The 19,119-nt window shown below is 40.5% G+C and overlaps 1 protein-coding gene across 2 annotated transcripts in view; it reads left to right on the forward strand.

Annotated features, from left to right (window-relative positions):
* The window catches only part of TNPO3 (transportin 3), a 78,618-nt gene extending 59,786 nt beyond the window's left edge, over positions 1-18,832 (forward strand). For both annotated transcript variants that reach the window (XM_032401606.1, XM_032401607.1), the window contains 7 exons: positions 622-738; positions 1,999-2,093; positions 3,659-3,815; positions 5,342-5,509; positions 9,873-9,985; positions 16,613-16,704; positions 18,509-18,832. In XM_032401606.1, the coding sequence (XP_032257497.1) occupies positions 622-738; positions 1,999-2,093; positions 3,659-3,815; positions 5,342-5,509; positions 9,873-9,985; positions 16,613-16,673 (711 nt within the window). In that variant the 3' untranslated portion in view covers positions 16,674-16,704; positions 18,509-18,832. The remainder of the gene's footprint in view (positions 1-621; positions 739-1,998; positions 2,094-3,658; positions 3,816-5,341; positions 5,510-9,872; positions 9,986-16,612; positions 16,705-18,508) is intronic.
* Positions 18,833-19,119: the final 287 nt, after the last annotated feature.

Raw genomic sequence — 19,119 nt, forward strand, 5'->3', positions numbered from 1 at the left:
GATGCCTCTTAATTTTTGGAGGAGAATAGGGAAAAAATGCTAAACAAATCATTTAATTCAAATATGTATATTGTATTAACATTTTTATTTTCTTGAGATCCAGGTATCTTGATTAGAAACACTGTTTTTTACTTAAAAGTTTTAAGTAGAGGGGTTTAGAAACAACTCAAAATTTAAACAGTGCTTTCACAGTCTCTTTCAGGATAAGGGTATTTGGTATTTTTAGCCCTGCTATAGCTATATATGCTTGCTTTTTTTTTTTTTAATAGTTAATCTTTAATGCAAATAAGAACAACCTTTAGGTATTGGGATTTATGCTAGGATTTTGCAAATAGCTTGGGTGATTGCATCTTACTGGCTTCCAGCTTGAGTTGTTATACAGCTCTCTTACAACATTGTTTTGGGAAGATAAAAGGTCAAAGGCTGAAAGGACTCTAAAAAGAGTACTTGAAAATTATTGAAGAATTGAGCCCTGTGTTTCAAAAAATGTTGCCAACAAGCTTTACTATGTTGTCTTAAAGAGAAGAAACCAGTCTGTCTCTGAATTTCTTCCTCCAGACAGTTTCCTAAGTTGATACTTAGGCAGGTAAAGAATTGAACAACTGGTTTCTCCCTTGGCAGATGGTGAATGTGTACCACGTACATCAGCATTCCTGTTTCCTGTACCTTGGCAGTATCCTTGTGGATGAATACGGCATGGAAGAGGGCTGTCGGCAGGGACTACTAGACATGCTCCAGGTCTGTTTTCCCTGGGGAGTATCTTGGAGGGATTAAAGCCCTGAGCGGTTTGTTCTTCACCATGTTTTGAATTCTCTTGCTTCTCATTGTTTATCCTCCAGGCATACTGATTTCCTAATAACAGAGAGGTAGAAACTTGCTAGTTGTTCTCTGGACAGACATGCCTGGGAGAATGAGAGATTGACCATATGACTGTAAGGATCATTACAGCTATTACTGCCAAATTTATGCTCTCTAGAGATAATGGTTTTTTGAGAGGTGGAAAAGGGAACAAATGGATATAAAACAAAAGATCTCTAAGCTCAAGCATGATTCTATTTTTAGGTTCTTGCCTAGAGCAACCAGTGAACTAACTCACTTATTAGCAGGGATGGTCATAGGGTAAATAGTAGGCATTGGAAAAGGCTCTTGATACACTGCTTTTTTCCCTCCTAGTCATAGGGAGGAAAATATATTAGGGAGTTAATGATGCTCCTTTTCACAAGATGTCTTGCTCTTTAAAATTGACATTTCATGGGGCACCTGGGTGGCTCAGTCAGTTAAGTGTCCGACTCTTGATTTTGGCTCAGGTCATGATTTCAGGGTTGTGAGATCGAGTCCCACATCAGGCTCTGGGCTGGGCGTGGAGCCTGCTTAAGATTATCTCTCTCCCTCTGCCCACCACCCCCACTGGCGCTCTCTCTCAGAAATAAAATCGACATACTATCCTTAAAACTTCAAAAAAAACGTCATCTACTCCTTTAGTGGACTTGACCATATCTAGTACCTAAGCAGTCTTTACTTTCAGAAACTTCTAAAACTTTCTTTTTTTGAGAGAGAGAGAGCGAGCTGGGCAGGGAGCGTGGGAACAGGGAGAGAGAATCTTAAGCAGGCTCCACGCCTAGCATGGAGCCCAACGCAGGGCTCACTCTCATGACCCTGAGATCATGACCTGAGCTGAAATCAAGAGTTGGGCGCTTAACTGAGCCACCCAGGTGCCCCCAGAAACTTCTAAAACTTTGAGATGACATCTGTCCAGTTTCATCAACTAAAATTTATACCCTCAACCCTTTCTGAAATGTGGACTTCATATGTGAAAAGTATATCAATTGAGAAAGATTTCTCTCTTCCTTTTCTTGATCTGATTCTCATCATAGTCTTTTTCTTTTCCCACTTTGCTTCCCCCACTTTGTTCCTTTTGTATATGTTGTGATATTTAGCAAGTCTGAATGCTGTTGATTTATATACTAGCATTTATTTAAAACCACTGTTCTGTTTTAGGCACTGTGCATCCCTACCTTTCAGCTGCTGGAACAGCAGAATGGGCTCCAGAATCACCCTGACACTGTGGATGACCTGTTCAGGCTGGCCACCAGGTCAGTCCTTCTGAAGAGCAACCCTTTCTTTTATTGCTTATCCCCATCACTGCTTCGTCTTGTCATGTAACACTTGACTGTTTGCTTCTCTATAAAATGAGGTTAGTGAAGTATAGGTAGGTTAATGATTCATAGCCCAAAGTTAAATTGTGAACCAGAATATCCCTGTAAGTGAGGAAAAGGAGTTGGATGGGAGCAGGGTAAAGCAGCTGGGTTTCTATCACAAAGGAGAGAACATGGACAAGACAAAACCAGCTTGGTAAAAACATATGACTAGAAAATCTCTAGAATCCCCTGTAGTTTTAACTTTCTGTGCTGCTCTGATGACATGATCCACTTCAGCTTTTTCCTTTAGGAAGCTTGGCATCCTTTAGATGTAATCACATCTCAGAGTAAAAAATTCTTAGGATTTTAAGGTGCCTTAGAAATTATCTTGTTCTGCACTTCCTGGTCTACCCCCAGCTTTCCACCCCAGTTTTTGCTTGAATTTCCTTTTACCAGTAACACTGACTTATATTATTGCCAAACCTTTGAATTCCTTCTTTAGTCCCTCGCTAAGGAATTTGAACCAAATCAGTTAGTGAACATAAAAGCATTTAAAAATTATGAAAATAGATTATTATATGTAATTATATATTTAATACATATTTTATCACAAATGCAAAGTAGTATTGACTATTTCAGGATTGTATGTCATACGCTTTTTTGGTTAGTTTTTGGACAAGTTAGAAACACCTTTGTTGTTTTTTTTTTTTTTTTTTTTAAAGATTTTATTTATTTATTTGACAGAGAGAGACACAGCGAGAGAGGGAACACAAGCAGGGGGAGAGGGAGAGGGAGAAGCAGGCTTCCCGCCAAGCAGGGAGCCCAATGTGGGGCTCGATCCCAGGACCCTGGGATCATGACCTGAGCCGAAGGCAGACGCTTAACGACTGAGCCACCCAGGCGCCCCCACCTTTGTTGTTATTGATACGGGAGAACGTTGGGTGGACTCTCCAGTCTCTGTTTTCCCAGTGTGTGTTCCTTGAAAAACTGATCCCCAGAGATGCTCTTTGCACATAAGCATTGTGAAGTAAATTTGGAAAATACTGTATCTTTTTTGTGGAGATTCTCCGTGTACGTTAAAGGGTCTGAGAAATCTTGTGGGACGTTGAGAGGCAAGTTTAGAGAGTTCCCATATACCAGTGCTCACCCGCCCCCGCCATGGCCTACCTCACTGTCAACATCCCCCACCAGAGTGGTCCATTTGTTGGAATTGATGAACCTATATTAATATGTCATTATCACCCAAAGTCCATAGTTTACATTAGGATTCACTCTTGGTGGTGTACCGTCTGTGGATTTGGACAAATGTGTAATGACATGTATCTACCAATATAATATCATACAGAATAGATTTAATACTGTGAAAATCCATGTGTTCCACCTGTTCAGCCCTCCCTAACCCTCTAACCGCTAGCAACCACTGATTTTTTTACTGTCTGCATCCGTAGTTTTGCCTTTTACTCTGGCTGCTTGTAGAGCCTAATCCTGTCATTTATATCTAGCCTGTCTTTCCACACCAGATTTATTCAGCGTAGCCCTGTTACCTTGCTGAGGAGCCAAGTGGTCATCCCTATCTTGCAGTGGGCCATTGCCTCCACTACCCTGGACCACCGGGATGCCAATTGCAGTGTCATGAGGTTCCTACGAGACCTTATCCATACAGGGGTAGCCAATGATGTAAGTATAAACATTGTACCTTGCTACTTTGCAGCTTATCACTTTTTACATGTCTTCCTCATTTCTTAGGGGAAAACCAGATTCTCGTTATTTGATCTATATTGGTAGGTACATACCATTCACTAACCAAAACATTAACTATTAGATTTAAGACAGCCTCTACTAAGTGCTGTAAGGTATATATAACAGTCTAAAAGTATTTCTGCTCCCATGTCATTCGAGGTTTAGTAGAAGAGATAAACAGATATGAATATTTAAATAACAATAGGGAGGCAGTATTTGATTGCCAGTTGAGTGATAAAAGTCATGATTGCTATGAGATCAGAGGAGGGAAAACTCCTTGGTCAGAAGTGGGTTGGGATTAATTTCTGGAAGAAGAGGGACTTCAGTGGGACCATCGGATATAGGTGGAATTTGGATGGATCAGAGAGGGGAGGATAGTCTTAACTGGGGCATAAATCATAGAGAAAGTCAGGATAGTTGGACTGGAGTAGTAAAATAGTTCACAAAATTTTCAAAGGTAGATTTGGCTAAATATGGATTAGAATTTAAGGTTATAGAGAACAGTGAAGAAATAAGCAACTATGTGAGTGGGCTAATTATTTAAGAAGTTTGGTCATAAAAGGAGAAAGAAAAAGAAGAAAACTAGATGTGAAAAGCAATTTATAAAAAGTTATTTCTGGGGTGCCTGGGTGGCTCAGTTGTTGAGTGTCTGCCTTCGGCTCGGGTCATGATCCCAGGGTCCTGGGATCGAGCCCCGCATCGGGCGCTCTCCTCCTCAGGAAGCCTGCTTCTCCCTCTCCCACTCCCCCTGCTTGTTCCCTCTCTCGCTGTCTCTCTCTGTCAGATAAATAAAATCTTTTAAAAAAAAAGTTATTTTTTTCAAGATATTAGAAATATATGTATATTCAAGACTATAGAGAGGAAGAAAATAAGGTTTTTTTGATAGAAAAGATTAGGTATCTGATAGAAGTCTTTGTTTATTCAGTTAGTTGTGTTTTTTTTTTAAGATTTTATTTATTTATTTGACAGAGAGAGACAGCGAGAGAGGGAACACAAGCAGGGGGAGTGGGAGAGGGAGAAGCAAGCCTCCCGCCAAGCAGGGAGCCCGATGCGGGGCTCGATCCCAGGACCCTGGGATCATGACCTGAGCCGAAGGCAGACGCTTAAAGACTGAGCCACCCAGGCGCCCCAATTCAGTTGGTTTTAAAAAAGGAAATAGGAACACTTTAAATTATTTTTCTCTGAAAAATAATTAAAATTGCTACCTGTAACCTTTAGTCATTGTTTCTCTTCTGCTTTCTATTCATGAAAAATCTAAGGGTTAAGGTTAATCTCAGCTGAAATCCATGCCCATTTCCTTGATACTAAATTCTTGATATTTTCTTCCTAAGGACGGAACATTTTATTGGAGTCTGTGAATCTAGCTGTTATATATTATATATACTTCCTTTTCCAGGAAGGAGGAATTATTAAGAGTGGAGAGTTGAAATTAGAACTCATCTTTTGCTCTTGTTTCCTTATAGCACGAAGAAGACTTTGAATTACGGAAAGAACTGATTGGACAGGTGATGAACCAGCTTGGACAGCAACTTGTAAGCCAACTGCTCCACACGTGCTGCTTTTGTCTCCCTCCCTATACCCTACCAGATGTGGCTGAAGTGCTCTGGGAGATCATGCAGGTTGACAGACCGGTAAGACTGTTTTCAGGAAGAACCCATTCTCACAGTCCTTAAACTTTGGTCCCTGGAGGCAGACTATAACTTTGAAACCAGCTCTGTTGTATATTCATGGAACCTAATCTAGGCATATTGCTAAGCTTAATTATTAGATGAAGGGGCCTATAGAAGGCCAGTAATTCATTATTAGGTTTTTGAAAGCATGTTGGTGTCACTGTCACAGGGTTTATATTACCTGAAGTGAATACTAAGCATTGAATTCAGCTGTGTGCTGGCCAGTGAGAAATTTGTTCACTTGTGAGAGATGCCCACATATCAGTTACATAGTAGTACAGGTTATTCAAGAAGTGAATTCACTCCAAGCTCCTTAGATAGCACTGTATAAAGGTTTTCCTTGGTAATAAATCTAGCCAGAGCATTTGGGGATACAGAAGCAGAAAATCAGCTCACAATATACACTTGGATTTCTCCTTTGGATTAACTTGCATCTTGTTTCAATTCTTGATCCAGGTCATTTATCACCTGAGCATGGAAGGTTTTTTAGGCTATCCAGTAATGTCCAAATAATATCAGTACTGGGCCACATGATCACAAATCAGGTTATGTGTACTGCATGAAAGTTTTGAGCATAGTGGTAAAGTATACATAGCCTATACATTATTTTTTAAATAGGATTTATAATTTTTAATATTAATTACAAGCAGTTTAGAAAAGTGCACAGTTGGTTCTAGTTAAAGTGAGCTATCTTCCAGAACCACAGAAAAATCCAGATGCACAAGTTTATTGTAACTTTTAAGTCCATATGCATCTTAATGTTATCTCTTGCTTTGTATCATTGATGACAGTTGTTAGCCTCAACTTCAGCAGTTTCACAAAACAGAGTACACTTTTACTGTTAGATTCTGATGTTACTGAGCCAGAAGTTCTGCCTTGGATTTGTGTGTTCATCTCCAAAATTCAGTGATTGGTTTATATTGTCTTAGTGAGCATCTGCTTTACTTGATCTTTGGCTAAAATGAAAGGTGGTCATGTGTAGGGCAGATGCTTGATAAATTTCTAACATTTTCTTTAGGTTTATCTTCCAAAACAGCCACATGAATTTTTTTTTTTTTTTTAAAGATTTTATTTATTTGAGAGAGAGAATGAAAGAGAGAGAGCACAAGAGCGGGGAGGGTCAGAGAGAGAAGCAGACTCCCCGCTGAGCAGGGAGCCCGATGCGGGACTCGATCCTGGGACTCCAGGATCATGACCTGAGCCGAAGGCAGTCGCTTAACCAACTGAGCCACCCAGGCGCCCCTGAACTTTTTTTTTTAAGATTTATTTATTTGAGAGAGAGAGGAGACGAATAGGAGGGGCAGAGGGAGAGGGAGAGAGACTCTCAAGCAGACTCCGAGCTGAGTGCAGAGCCCAACACGGGGCTCAATCTCAGGACCTGAGCCTAACCAAGAGTTGGACGCTTAACCAACTGTGCCACGCAGGCACCCCTAATTCTTCTATAGCAAACTCTTGAGGCTCCTATGTGACTTTGGTTTCATCAGGTAGCTCTGCAGTTCTTCCATGTAAGCTCAAGTGCTTCAGGAATGAATAGTATCTACAGGTCCTATTGCTAGTTGTTCAGCATGTTCTTTTTCAATTTAATATGGCTATATTTTTGTGTTTTCATAAAGAAAGTACTCAGTGAACCCCATCAGTGCCAACAGGTTTAATCACAAAAGTCCTTGACATGAGAAATAAAATTTCCATACTGTTAATTTTTACAAACATACTTGTTTCCCAGGTGTCAGAAAACTTATTATGTAAATTTAACTTTATAAAAACATTCTTGGGGCACCTGGGTGACTTAGTTGGTTAAGCAGCTGCCTTTGGCTTAGGTCGTGATCTCGGGGTTCTGGGATCGAGCCCTGTGTGGGGCTCCCTGCTCAGCGGGGAGTCTGCTTCTCTCTCTCTCTCTCTCAAATAAATGGATAAAAAAAAACTTTAAAAAAATAAATAAAAATAAAAACATTCTTAATTTGTAAACATATCCTTAAGTGCTAACAGAGGGAAGAAAATTACAACAGTAAGTTGAGTCAGGAACAGAAACCAGATATCCATAGGCTCATAAGAGTTTACTATATAGATAGATACCCACAGAATGGGTGTGAAGCAATTTAAAGTGATTGTTTTCTATAAACATCAACTTACAACTGAGTTTTTGTAAATGAACTCTTACATAAATACGGATTGTCTGTACCCTGTAAACTGATTGAAATTCTAAGGATGTAAGCCCAAAGGAAAATTTCATTCTTGAGCACTTTCTTAATTCTGTAACATTTTCAAAATTCAACACGTGGGAGGGATTTTTCAATAGAAGATGGCATATCAGCTTTGTCATGTGACGTGAATATACGTGAATATATTTAAACCCTTACCTTCTTTGTTGGATACCCATCTGTGGCAAATTTATTCAGTGCTTTCAACCAGATTTCTCAGATTCCTTTATTAGAAGATGATGAGACCCATTGTGTGCTAGCTGATTAGTTTTGCTTTTTAGTTTCTCTTCTTATTCTTGGTTGGGGCTATCTCATAGGCTGTTTTTGGATGCCAAAACTTTATCAGTTAAGGGTTCTTCCTGAATCTCTTGCCCCTCCTTGTTGGTCTTAGTAGAGTGTTATCTTCCTTGGGGGCAACATTTGGAGAATTATGCAGGACTTCTTAAGCATTTATAATATAATATTTACTTTTGCTCCAGTATGTTATCATAAATTAACATAATGGGGGAATATATAATGTAAAAAATTTAGTTATAAAAGGTTATTTTATTGCTGAAAACTACGACCAAGGTGTACACCCTACTTAAGAAAGGCATGGAAAATTTAGAGCTAACTCAAAGAACAGTTCAACTGAAAATAACCCAGAGGAAGTCTCTAGAATTTGATTTTTAGTTTGAAGAGGAAGGAAGTAGGGTTTTTTGTGCATATAAAAGGTATAAAGAGACTATGCTCAGATGTAAATAATATTCTTTTACAATATTTTTTTTTAAAGATTTTATTTATTCATAAGAGACAGAGAGAGAGAGGCAGAGGGAAAAGCAGGCTCCCCGCTGAGCAGGGAGCCCGATGCGGGACTCGATCCCAGGACCCTGGGATCATGACCTGAGCCAAAGGCAGACACTTAATCATCTGAGCCACCCAGGCACCCCTACAACATTTTTTTTTTTAAGATTTTATTTATTTATTTGAGAGAGAGAGAATGAGAGATAGCGAGTACATGAGAGGGGGGAGGGTCAGAGGGAGAAGCAGACTCCCCGCTGAGCAGGGAGCCCGATGCGGGACTCGATCCAGGGACTCCAGGATCATGACCTGAGCCGAAAGCAGTCGCTTAACCAACTGAGCCACCCAGGCGCCCCCCCCACTACAACATTTTTTAAAAAGATTTATTTATTTGTGAGTGAGAGAGTGTGCACAAGTCGGGGGAGGGGCAGAGGGAGAGAGAATCCCAAGCACACTCCCTGTTGAGCAGTGGATCCCACAACCCATCAGATCATGACCTGAACCAAAACCAAGAGTGAGACGCTCAACCCACTGAGCCACCCAGGTGCCCCAGTAATATTCTAAGTAGCAACCAGAGTGAGCAACAAAATTTTCTGACCCAAAGAACAGGCAGGTATCACAAAGGAGCTGACTGGATATGACTATTCTACTGAGAGTTGACTTTAAAATCCTTTAGACCCTGGATTCATATTATGTATATATTCTCTGACATGTTTACTTAACTGTACTTTTTTTTTAAGATTATTTATTTGAGAGAGAGAGAGATAGCGAGAGCAGGAACACAAGCAGAGGGAGTGGGAGAGGGAGAAGCAGGCTTCCTGCTGAGCAGGGAGCCCGATGCAGGGCTCGATCCCAGGACCCTGGGATCATGACCTGAGCCGAAGGCAGATGCTTAACGACTGAGCCACTCAGGCACCTCTTACTTAAATATACTTTTTGTCCTTGCTCTTTGTGGTACTGAACTTTTGCTGTAGGTTGCCTTTGATCTTTACACTCAAGAGTTTTCTGGCAGCTGTTTAATTTTTGAAATATTACAGAAGTTTAATGACAAACAGAACAATAGTCTCATCCAAAAGAGACTTCTCTTCTAAGGTAGAGAAGGGCTTTCTGAAATGATGCCTGCTACACCTTTGAAGGGAAGTCTAGGTTTGCCTTTGTAGACTATTCCAAACCCCAGAGGGTTGGAAGGCCTGAAGATAGTAGTGCTTTTGTTAATTCCTTTCCTTACTTCCAAGTCGGGAAGAGCTGATGCTGCTAAGAAAAACCTGCAGGTTTTGTTATTACTTGTAGTGTCCAGTTGAGTAAGTCCTGCCTCCTCTTAAAACTCTTACTGTCTCTCTGCACAGACTTTTTGTCGATGGTTAGAGAACTCCTTGAAAGGTTTGCCAAAGGAGACAACTGTGGGAGCGGTCACAGTGACACACAAACAACTTACAGATTTCCACAAACAAGTCACTAGGTGAGTGATGTGAGGTTTTTTTGGTTTTGTTGTGTTTTTTTTTAATGTGAACAGAAGTGGGTATGCAGAAAAAATATATCTTTGTTTCTTATACCAAATTTACCCAAGAGTATGTTTCTGTTTGCCTTGGTAAATTCACAATTTAGTGTCTGTTTAGCATTAACTTGCACAAATTGACATTAGAAACCAATCTGAGGAAATAGTCAAAGGAAAATAGTCAAAAGGAGGAAAAGGCTAGGGTTTTAATATCATCATGCCGTATAGGTGTGCATCAATTTTACTGTACAAATTTATTAACTGGTATAAGATCTTAATGGCTAAATGGAGGCGTTATCTCTTCCAAAAGAAAAATGCATTCATTAGCCCACTACCCTTCACAAGATCTGTCTTTATCTTTCTGAAGTCCTCTGTTCTCATCTGTATTCTGGGGTCAGGAATGCAGATGTGAATAGGCGAAGCATTAGTTGTAAAACATAGATGATGTAAATTGCAGTGAATTGGAAAATTTTCACTATGCCTAAAGATACTGAAATTCTAATTTCATGCAGGCCAAACAAAATATCTCTCTGAGATGGATTAGCCCATGAGCTGCTTGTTTACAGCTTAGTAAAAATGTTAAGTATACATGAGTGTTTTTTACTGTGAGCCCATAGTAAACATTTTACATATTCTTCCTAATTACTACTTTATAGCCAGAAAGCTATTACTTAATTTCCGTACAGTGCCTCTGTTAGTAGACATTTAGATTATTTTTTAGTATTACGGGTAATATTAAAACCCTAGCCTTTTCCTTCTTTTGACTATTTTCCTTAAAATGCAATCACTGAATCAAAAGGTTATGAGATTTTGATGGCTTTTGGTAGTATTAATGGTAGCAATTTTGTAACTGTGTGCTACCTTACCCTGATAACGCCTTTTTATATATCTAGAATCTCTAGAATTTTGCCTAAATTTTAGGCATTGGCTTATATGCATACAGTAGTGGAATGATTTACAGGTCCAAGAATGAGTGTTGCAGTAAGGTTTGGTAATAGTGAAAAACACTGGAAATATTCTAATTGCTCATTAATAGAGAATGGTTAAATAACAGAATGTAACTAAATAAAGAGGCACTAAAAAAGAAGGAGCAAGAATATGCATGTCATGCTACAGAAATATATATAAGTATATTATAAAGGGAAAAAATAACAGTATCATATAACCCAACTTGTACTGACAATTTTTTTAACTTCTAATTGTGAAAAAATACACATGGAATTTATTTTAACCATTCTCAGGTATACTGTTCAGTAGTGTTAAGCACATTCACATTGTTTGCAATCAGTTTCCAGAATTTTTTTCATCTTATAAAACCAAAACTATACCCATAAAACAGCAACTCCCCCTTCTCCCATTCCCCATCCCCCAGCAACCATCACTCTTTCTGTTTATGATTTGACTATTCTAGGTACCTGTATAAGTGAAATCATATGGTATTTGTCCTTTTGTGACTCAGTGTAATGTTCTCAAGGTTCATCCATGTTGTAGCGTGTGTCAGAATTTCCTGCCTTTTTAAGCTGAATAACATTCCATTTTATGTATCTACCACATTTTATTTATTCATTCATCTATTGGTGGACATTTGGATTTGCTTCTACCTGTTGGCTATTGTAAGTAATGCTGCTCTAAACATGGCTGTACAAATATCTCTTCAAGACCCTTGCTTACAGGGTGCCTGGGTGGCTCAGTCAGTTAAGTGTCCCAACTCTTGATATCTACTCCGGTCATGATCTCAAGGTTGTGAGATCGAGCCCCGCATTTGGCTCTGTGCTGGGCATGGAGCCTGCTTAAGATTCTCTCTCTTTCTCTTCCCCTCCCCACCTTAAAAAAAAAAAAAAAAGAAAAGAAAAGAAAGACCCTGCTTTCAATTCATTTGGATTGAAAAGAATTCCCAGCACTGTCCTTTTCCCCACTGAATGGTCTTGGCACCCTTATTGAAAATCATTTTACCATATATGCGAGGGATTTATTGTGGGGGCCTTCTGTTCTATTCCATTGGTCTCTGTGTCTGTCTTTATGTCAGTACCATACTGTTTTGATTACCATGGCTTTGTAATAATTTGCAATTGGGAAGTGTGAGACCCCCAGCTTTGTTCTTTTTCCAAGGTTATTTGGAATATTCAGGGTCTTTTGAGACTCCATATGAATTTTAGGATAGATTTTTCTATTTTCACAAAAAATGTCAGTAGGATTTTTGATAGGGATTGCATTGAATCTGTAGATCTCTTTGAGTAGTATTGACATCCTAACAAAATTGAGTCTTCCAGTCCATGAACAGGAGAGGTCTTTGTATTTATTGGTGTCTTTATTTCTTTCAGCAACATTTTGTAGTTTTTTACGTTCTTTTTGATGCTGTTGTAAATGAACCAACTTGCACTTTTTAAAAGTTGTTTTATTATATATGTTATATATATGCCTAGCAAATTTCTGGAGAGATAGACAACTAGGACCAGGATGGCAGGGGAGGAAAGACTTTCACTTTTTATTTCATAACTTTCTGCACTGCTTTCATTTTTTTTATGAGCATGTGGTATACATTTATAATTAAAACCAGACCTAGTTTTTAAAGGGGGGAGAGGGGTGCCTGAGTGGCTCAGTTGGTTAAGCTTCTGACTTCAGCTCAGGTCCTGATCTCCAAGTCTCCTCAGGCTTTGTGCTCAGCGGGGAGCCTGCTTGTCCCTCTTCCTCTGCCCCTCCCCCTGCTTGTGTGCATGCCTGCTCTCTCTCTCTCTTCTTTCCTGCGCTCGCTCTCTCTCTCAAATAAAAATCTTTAAAAAAATGAAAGGGGAAGAAAATAAATTGTAGGTGGTGGTATAAGAGCTAATCTTCTTTTCTGAGATTTCTTATCTTACTTTCCAAAATGGTTTACTTTCTCACCTCCCAGAGTTTCTCCAAATTTTGCTAATTTGTTAAAATTCCAAGCCTATGAGTGCTGTTATTTTGTAGCTTACTAAAAGTGGCTTAACTTCATGTCCCAGAAGTATTACTGATTTTGGCCATAGATCAAGTGACATGTGACTACCTTCATGACCTATTTTGTCAGAAGGGAATTTCCCCTCCTCTAGATGGGTGTATATTGACTGGGATGGCTTTACAAAATTATTTTATTTCTTTTTACTGTGAATCTTCCCAGTAGAAGTAGTATTCCACCTCTAAGCAGTCTCAGGGAAAAGTAGCTTCTTTCTGTTTCTGTTTTCCTGTATTCCATCTAGTATTGGTCAGTAGAAGGGTAGGATCATTTTGGCTCTAATTTCCTTAAAGCAAATGAGAGCCTGGAGAGAACCCTCAAAGAACTAGGCTTAGAGTCAAGGATGTTGGCATGCATCTTGCCACTTACTGAACCTCGGTCTATTCACTGAAAAATAGTCTTAGTACTACCTATCTTATTCATAAGGGGTTCTTAATGAGATATCAAGTAGAAATTTAAAGATTTGATATGTAGTAGGTGATCAGTGAATGTTAACTTTCTCCTTGGAAAAGAACCTGCTGGAATGTCATTATGTACTTGCAAAGCTAGCTGGAGCATGTCTCCTGCCAGCTGTAAGGCAACCACCCACACATTCTAGAATAAGTCTCCACCAAACCTGTATTCCCTTATCTGGGCTAATCTGTGATAGGAAGAACCATAGAATAAGTCTGAAAAGTCATGGACATTCCCTCATTTAAGGAAAATTGAGTGGTACAGAAAAAGAACCCAAATAATGCAATGCTATAAACAAAAATATCTGTGATCTTTGCCCTGTGATATGGGGAAATAAGGTGCACTACCAGCCTGGCCTACTTGGTCTCTCATTGTGGAATACATTTTGTAGTTCCTCCTATAGTAGGCTGTGACGTGTGGTGGGAAATGAACAGAAGAGGCAGTGTCGAGGTACTAGAGAAAAGGTTTGAGATTGCTCACCTCCTTGTAGTAATTCTTTCTCTAGTATGCGTTTTGCTCTTGAACCTTCTGTTCCATGCATGACTCAGTCTCCCTTTTGGTTGTAAGGTCCTATAATTCCTGCCTCAACATGCTGCTTTGTTTGCCATCCTAACAGGGAGGGTAAACTGGTTCAGTTTCATTTCAGCAAGTCCAAGCCTGTTTTTCAAAGGGTACTGGTAATTAATTCCCTAACATTTTTAGTTGGTCAACTTAAAGAAAGCTGAGGTTTTTCATTTGAAATATCATTCTTGCTCTCCAAACACCACTAATTATGACTAGAAGAAATCCTGCCATCATCTCCCATGTCTCTATGTTGATGTTTATTCCCTGACTCTTAACACTTACATGAGAATCTCAAGGTCAGAAGATGTTGAATAAAGGAAGCATTGACTCTAGAGTTAGAAGCCAGTATGGGGGTGTCTTGCTCAAGTCGTTAGTTAGAGCTCGGTTACTCTCCATTATCCACGAACATCCGGTGAGAAGGGCTGTATTTCTCAGCACACCGCTAGGATTACGGGTCTTGAGGAACGGTCACCATAAAAGTATTCAGAAGTATGGTGAAAGGATCAGGGTTGTGGGATTAGAAGCCAGAAAATAGAATCTAGAAAAAATAGTGGCCATTTTAAGACTTTTTTTTTTTAAGGTTTTATTTATTTGAGAGGGAGAGAGAGATAGCGAGAGATAGAGCATGAGCAGGGGAGAGAGGGAGAAGCAGACTCCCTGCTTAGCAGGGATCCCGACGCGGGGCTCGATCCCAGGACCCTGGGATCATGACCTGAGCTAAAGGCAGAGACGCCCAACCAACTGAGCCACCCAGGTGCCCCAGTAGTGGCCATTTTAAATAAATGAATGAAATGGGAAATAAATGCCAGAAGGACTGAGGTGGAAAACAGAAAATAGTTGTAGCTTCTAAGTTTGGTGTTTTTTTTTTTTAATCCATTTCTTTGAGCCTAATCAAGGACACATTAAACATTTGGCTGAGGCTCCGGACACCAGAGCAGTTGCCAACAGGACTGGGAGCAGAGCTGAGCTGACTCGAGATGCCAGCCTACCCCTCTTTCACCCTGGCTAACACAGTTCTCTGTAGTTGCATTCTGGTTTTGGCACTTTTTCTCCTGTGTCACAAGAGAGGTGAAGGATGGAGTTACCATTTCTCTTCCAGATTAAACCAAGGGTAGAAGAAGGGTAGAGTTTAAAACATGTAAGGCATTAGAGTAGCAAAAGAATCTTAAGCCTGCATTGTTGCCCCACATTTAACTGTTTCTTACTGTTGTAGTTCCTTATGATAACATGCCACATGGTGGCTTCTCTTGGGTTACATATCTTCTTCCTTTGTGACAGTGGGAGCATGAGTGATCTGTGCTCACCAGCCCAACTGCCTCCTCAATAGTCAGTATTGATTTGGAAATAGACTGAGGGAAGGAATGGTTGTATTGAAGCATGTTAAATTCACAAATGGCAGAATTTCAGTAAAACCAGAAGACTTTATCATTTTCATTAATTTTGGATGGAGAGAGACTGGAGAAAGTTTCTAGAATATCCTGTTGAGTCAAATCTTGGGGTCTGAATCAAGGTTCTTAATGATGTTTCAGACCTTATAGTAGGTGGGGAAATCCAGATGTAGGCACTAAGGAGATAGCTCTCCTTTCACCTTTTCTGTGGAACCACTGTTAGCAGTTCTCTCCCCTGGTGTTTAACCATTACGAGGAGAAAGCTCTTCTAACATTGAATCTTAGGCGGTAGGCTGTGGTCCCTGAGTTTTTCTGAGCCAGAGAGTGGGCCATAGAAGAATGAGCATATTCGAGAGTTCTTCCTTTTCCAGGTACTATTTGTAGCTCAGCTTCATGTTCAGTTACCAGAACCTGTTCTGAAGACTGACACAGAGGAAAGAAGGTGGGCATCAACTGGTTTCTCGGTGACAGTTTTGGACAAAGCAGGCCTTTTGAAAAAAAAAAAAGGGTCAGGTGAATATTGGGCTATTCAAACCCCATCTCAGTGCTTGCCTGAGGACCAAGTCCTGCTTCCTCCCCCCTTTCTACATGCCTTAACCCTTTCCTCTATCCTCTCCGTTCTCCTCCCACAGGAGGAAACCCTGAGCAGCCTGTCCAACTAGAAAATTGATGACTGATAGAGACTTAGTTGCCGGAATGGGCTTTGTAAACAAAATCTGCTTTTAGAAGAGAATGAGAAAACCAGGGTACCTAAGTTAGCTCAGCTCATAGAGTTAAAGTTGTCAGCCTTAGGTGAATATGCTTGCTTTTTTTATTTGGGGGTTCTGGCTTTCTTGTATTTATGTCAGGGACTTCATATGTCAGGGACTTCAACCAAATGTTGAACTGACTTAATCCTCCAAACATTATAAGGTAGGTAACAGATGCGGCAACAAAACAGGTTGGTAACTCGCCCAAGAGTGGTGGAGCCAAGATTCAAATGTATGCAGTTTTTTTCCACAGCCACTCTTTAGGGACCATACAGCTTATAATTATTCTCACATGCAGTAGTTAATATTTGCCTTGAGTTACAGAAAGATCCGAAGCAGAATCAAGAGACAATGGAGAGAGCTTCAAGCAGAGCTAGGATAGTTCTCAGTGGACCTCAGTGTTGTGGTTGTTTGCAGCATATTAACATCTTTCTCATCAGGGGCCAACCTACCTTTTCTTTTCTAGTGCTGAGGAATGTAAACAAGTTTGCTGGGCCTTGCGAGACTTCACCAGGTTGTTCCGATAGCTCACACTCCTGAACTGTGCCTGTCACCCAGGTGAGTGGTTATAGTTCCTGGCTTTTCCCCTCACTGTCAGGAGCGCTTAGGATGGCATAGGTTTTTGTTTTGTTTTGTTTTAAAGATTTTATTTATTTATTTGAGAGAGAGAGAAACCACATGAGAGGGGGGAGGGTCAGAGGGCGAAGCAGACTCCCTGCCGAGCAGGGAGCCCGATGCAGGACTCGATCCAGGGACTCCAGGATCATGGCCTGAGCTGAAGGCAGTCGCTTAACCAGCTGAGCCACCCAGGCGCCCAGGATGGCATAGGTTTTAATGCCCATCATGGGACTTGTACTATAGCTAGTTAGGGAAGGACTTAACAGTTTAACACTGGTAAACAGTTAAGAAAGGACCCTGGTTTGCTTGGGCCCAGGCAGCCAGGTAATTGCCAGCTGCTTTTGGATACCATCTTCACCCCCATAGGAAAGTTATTATTGTAGGAGATCTCAAAAAAAAATTCCTCCTCTCATCCCCTTACAGACACTTTAGGATGGTAAGAGTGTATGTTAACAAATAAATATTTTTAACCTGGCTACTTTGGTGAAAACAGTACTGACCTAAAGCTGACTGTGATTACATTGACACCATTCTCCTAAAACTGACCTTTTGGATTTAATGAGCAAAGATGCTTATTCTTAACACTTCTACAGTCTGAACACTGAAATGCCAGGTTCTGCCCAAGGCAAGAGGTAGAGGAAAGGAGATAGCATCTTTGTCTAGCTCCTGATCACCAGTTTTTCTCCATGTGCTTCCTGACTCCTGGTTCTGCAGCAAAACAAGAATCTTAGCTGAGGACAGAAAGAACTGGGTAGTGGGATTTGGGTGTCAATTTCTTGACTGAGAGAAGAAAGGCAGTTCTCCTCTTAAGCACCCGCACCCCCCTTTGAGGTCTTAGGCAGTATTTATTGTCCCACGAGACAGTTCTCAATGAATGTGCAGCACCTCTCTGGTGGTTTCTGTCATTTAGTGTAGTAGTAGATGAAGGCACTGTGCAGCAGTGCCCCTCACCCACACCAGAAATTATTTCTAAATGTTATTCTTTAGTGAGTAGTGATACCATTTGGGATTCTCCAGTTCTGCGGTGTCGGTAATAGCCAGCATTGGTACACATAGGCTTATGTGGGGACAGCTGTGGATGCTCGCGGCTGACATTTATGGAGCCCTTACTGTGTGTCAGGTACTGTTCTAAGTGCTTTGTGTGTATTCACTCAGATCATCCTGAGGTGGTGCTCTAGGTTAGTCACCATTATTATTTCCATTGTGCAGGGGAATAGAGGTTCCAGGATGTTAAACGATTTGCTTGATGTCACAGTCAGGAACTGATAGACACGCTGGTGCCAGAGCCTTTACTTTTAACCACTCTGCTTCATACATTCACACAGTGCCCTTTTCATACAGCCTAAATCAGTGGTTTTTAAACTTTTGTTAGTAGGCAGAGTCTTCCTTCAGAATAAACTCTTGCATGAAACCCCAGTATTTAAATGGACTAAAGTAGAGATTTTCTGGTTGGTTTGAGGTGGGCAGCCTGGACCTGCTGGCTCACTCTTTACCCCCCACAAAGCATCCCTAGTTTCCACAGCACACTCAGAAAAGGACTGCAGGCAGTATCCATTACAGCAGTTGCTCTCTTGAAATCACAAGTAAAGACTCCAACTTCTTTTTTTTTTTTTTTCTTGCTGAGTTCTTATGGCAGAGGCCAGAATGAGGTACCTGAGCAAATATGAAAACTTCTACCTTGACTTTAGAAGAAGCTTATTATCTCCTGAACCACAGTTATTGATGGTCTTCTCTCTTTTGTCAGGAATGTCTTTTTTAATTAGAAGACAGGAAGAAAACAAAAACCAGACTGTGTCCCACAATCAGAAACCTCCATTGTGGCAGAGGGGCCTTCACCGCCACCACGGCGTCCCGCCAGACAGGGAGAGACTCCAGCCTTCAGAGGCCGTCCTGAGGAGTTCCTGTTTGGGGGTGTGAGGGAAAATCAGCGCGGTTTAAAAAAAAAGATGGCTGCGGCCTGTCCGGCGTGGTGGGAGGGGAGCTGGTTTCCTGGTGAACTTGTTTCAAAGGAAAAATAATTTTAAAGAAATAAAAAAGGAAAAAAAGGAAAACTAAACTGAAACCAGAACTGAAACGTTCACTTGGTAGCAGTGACACGCACGCACACATGTACCTATACACACATGCTAACACGCATGTGCACACAGAATAAAAGTACAAACTTTTGTGAAACCATTTACTTAGGGAAAATGGGAATTCAGATGACATAGCTGCAATTGGAAGAAAAGGGTCAGGATCATCTCTTAAGGTTTTCTATTATTTTTTCCTCTTTCTCTCTCCCACCCTCCCTTCTTTCCCTTTCCCTTCCTCTTTTAAAGAAAATGAGTAGAAATTTCTCCCACTCTCCCCAGCATT

This window comes from Phoca vitulina, unplaced genomic scaffold, assembly GCF_004348235.1.
Source record: "Phoca vitulina isolate PV1807 unplaced genomic scaffold, GSC_HSeal_1.0 scaffold4, whole genome shotgun sequence".
NCBI lineage: Eukaryota > Metazoa > Chordata > Mammalia > Carnivora > Phocidae > Phoca > Phoca vitulina.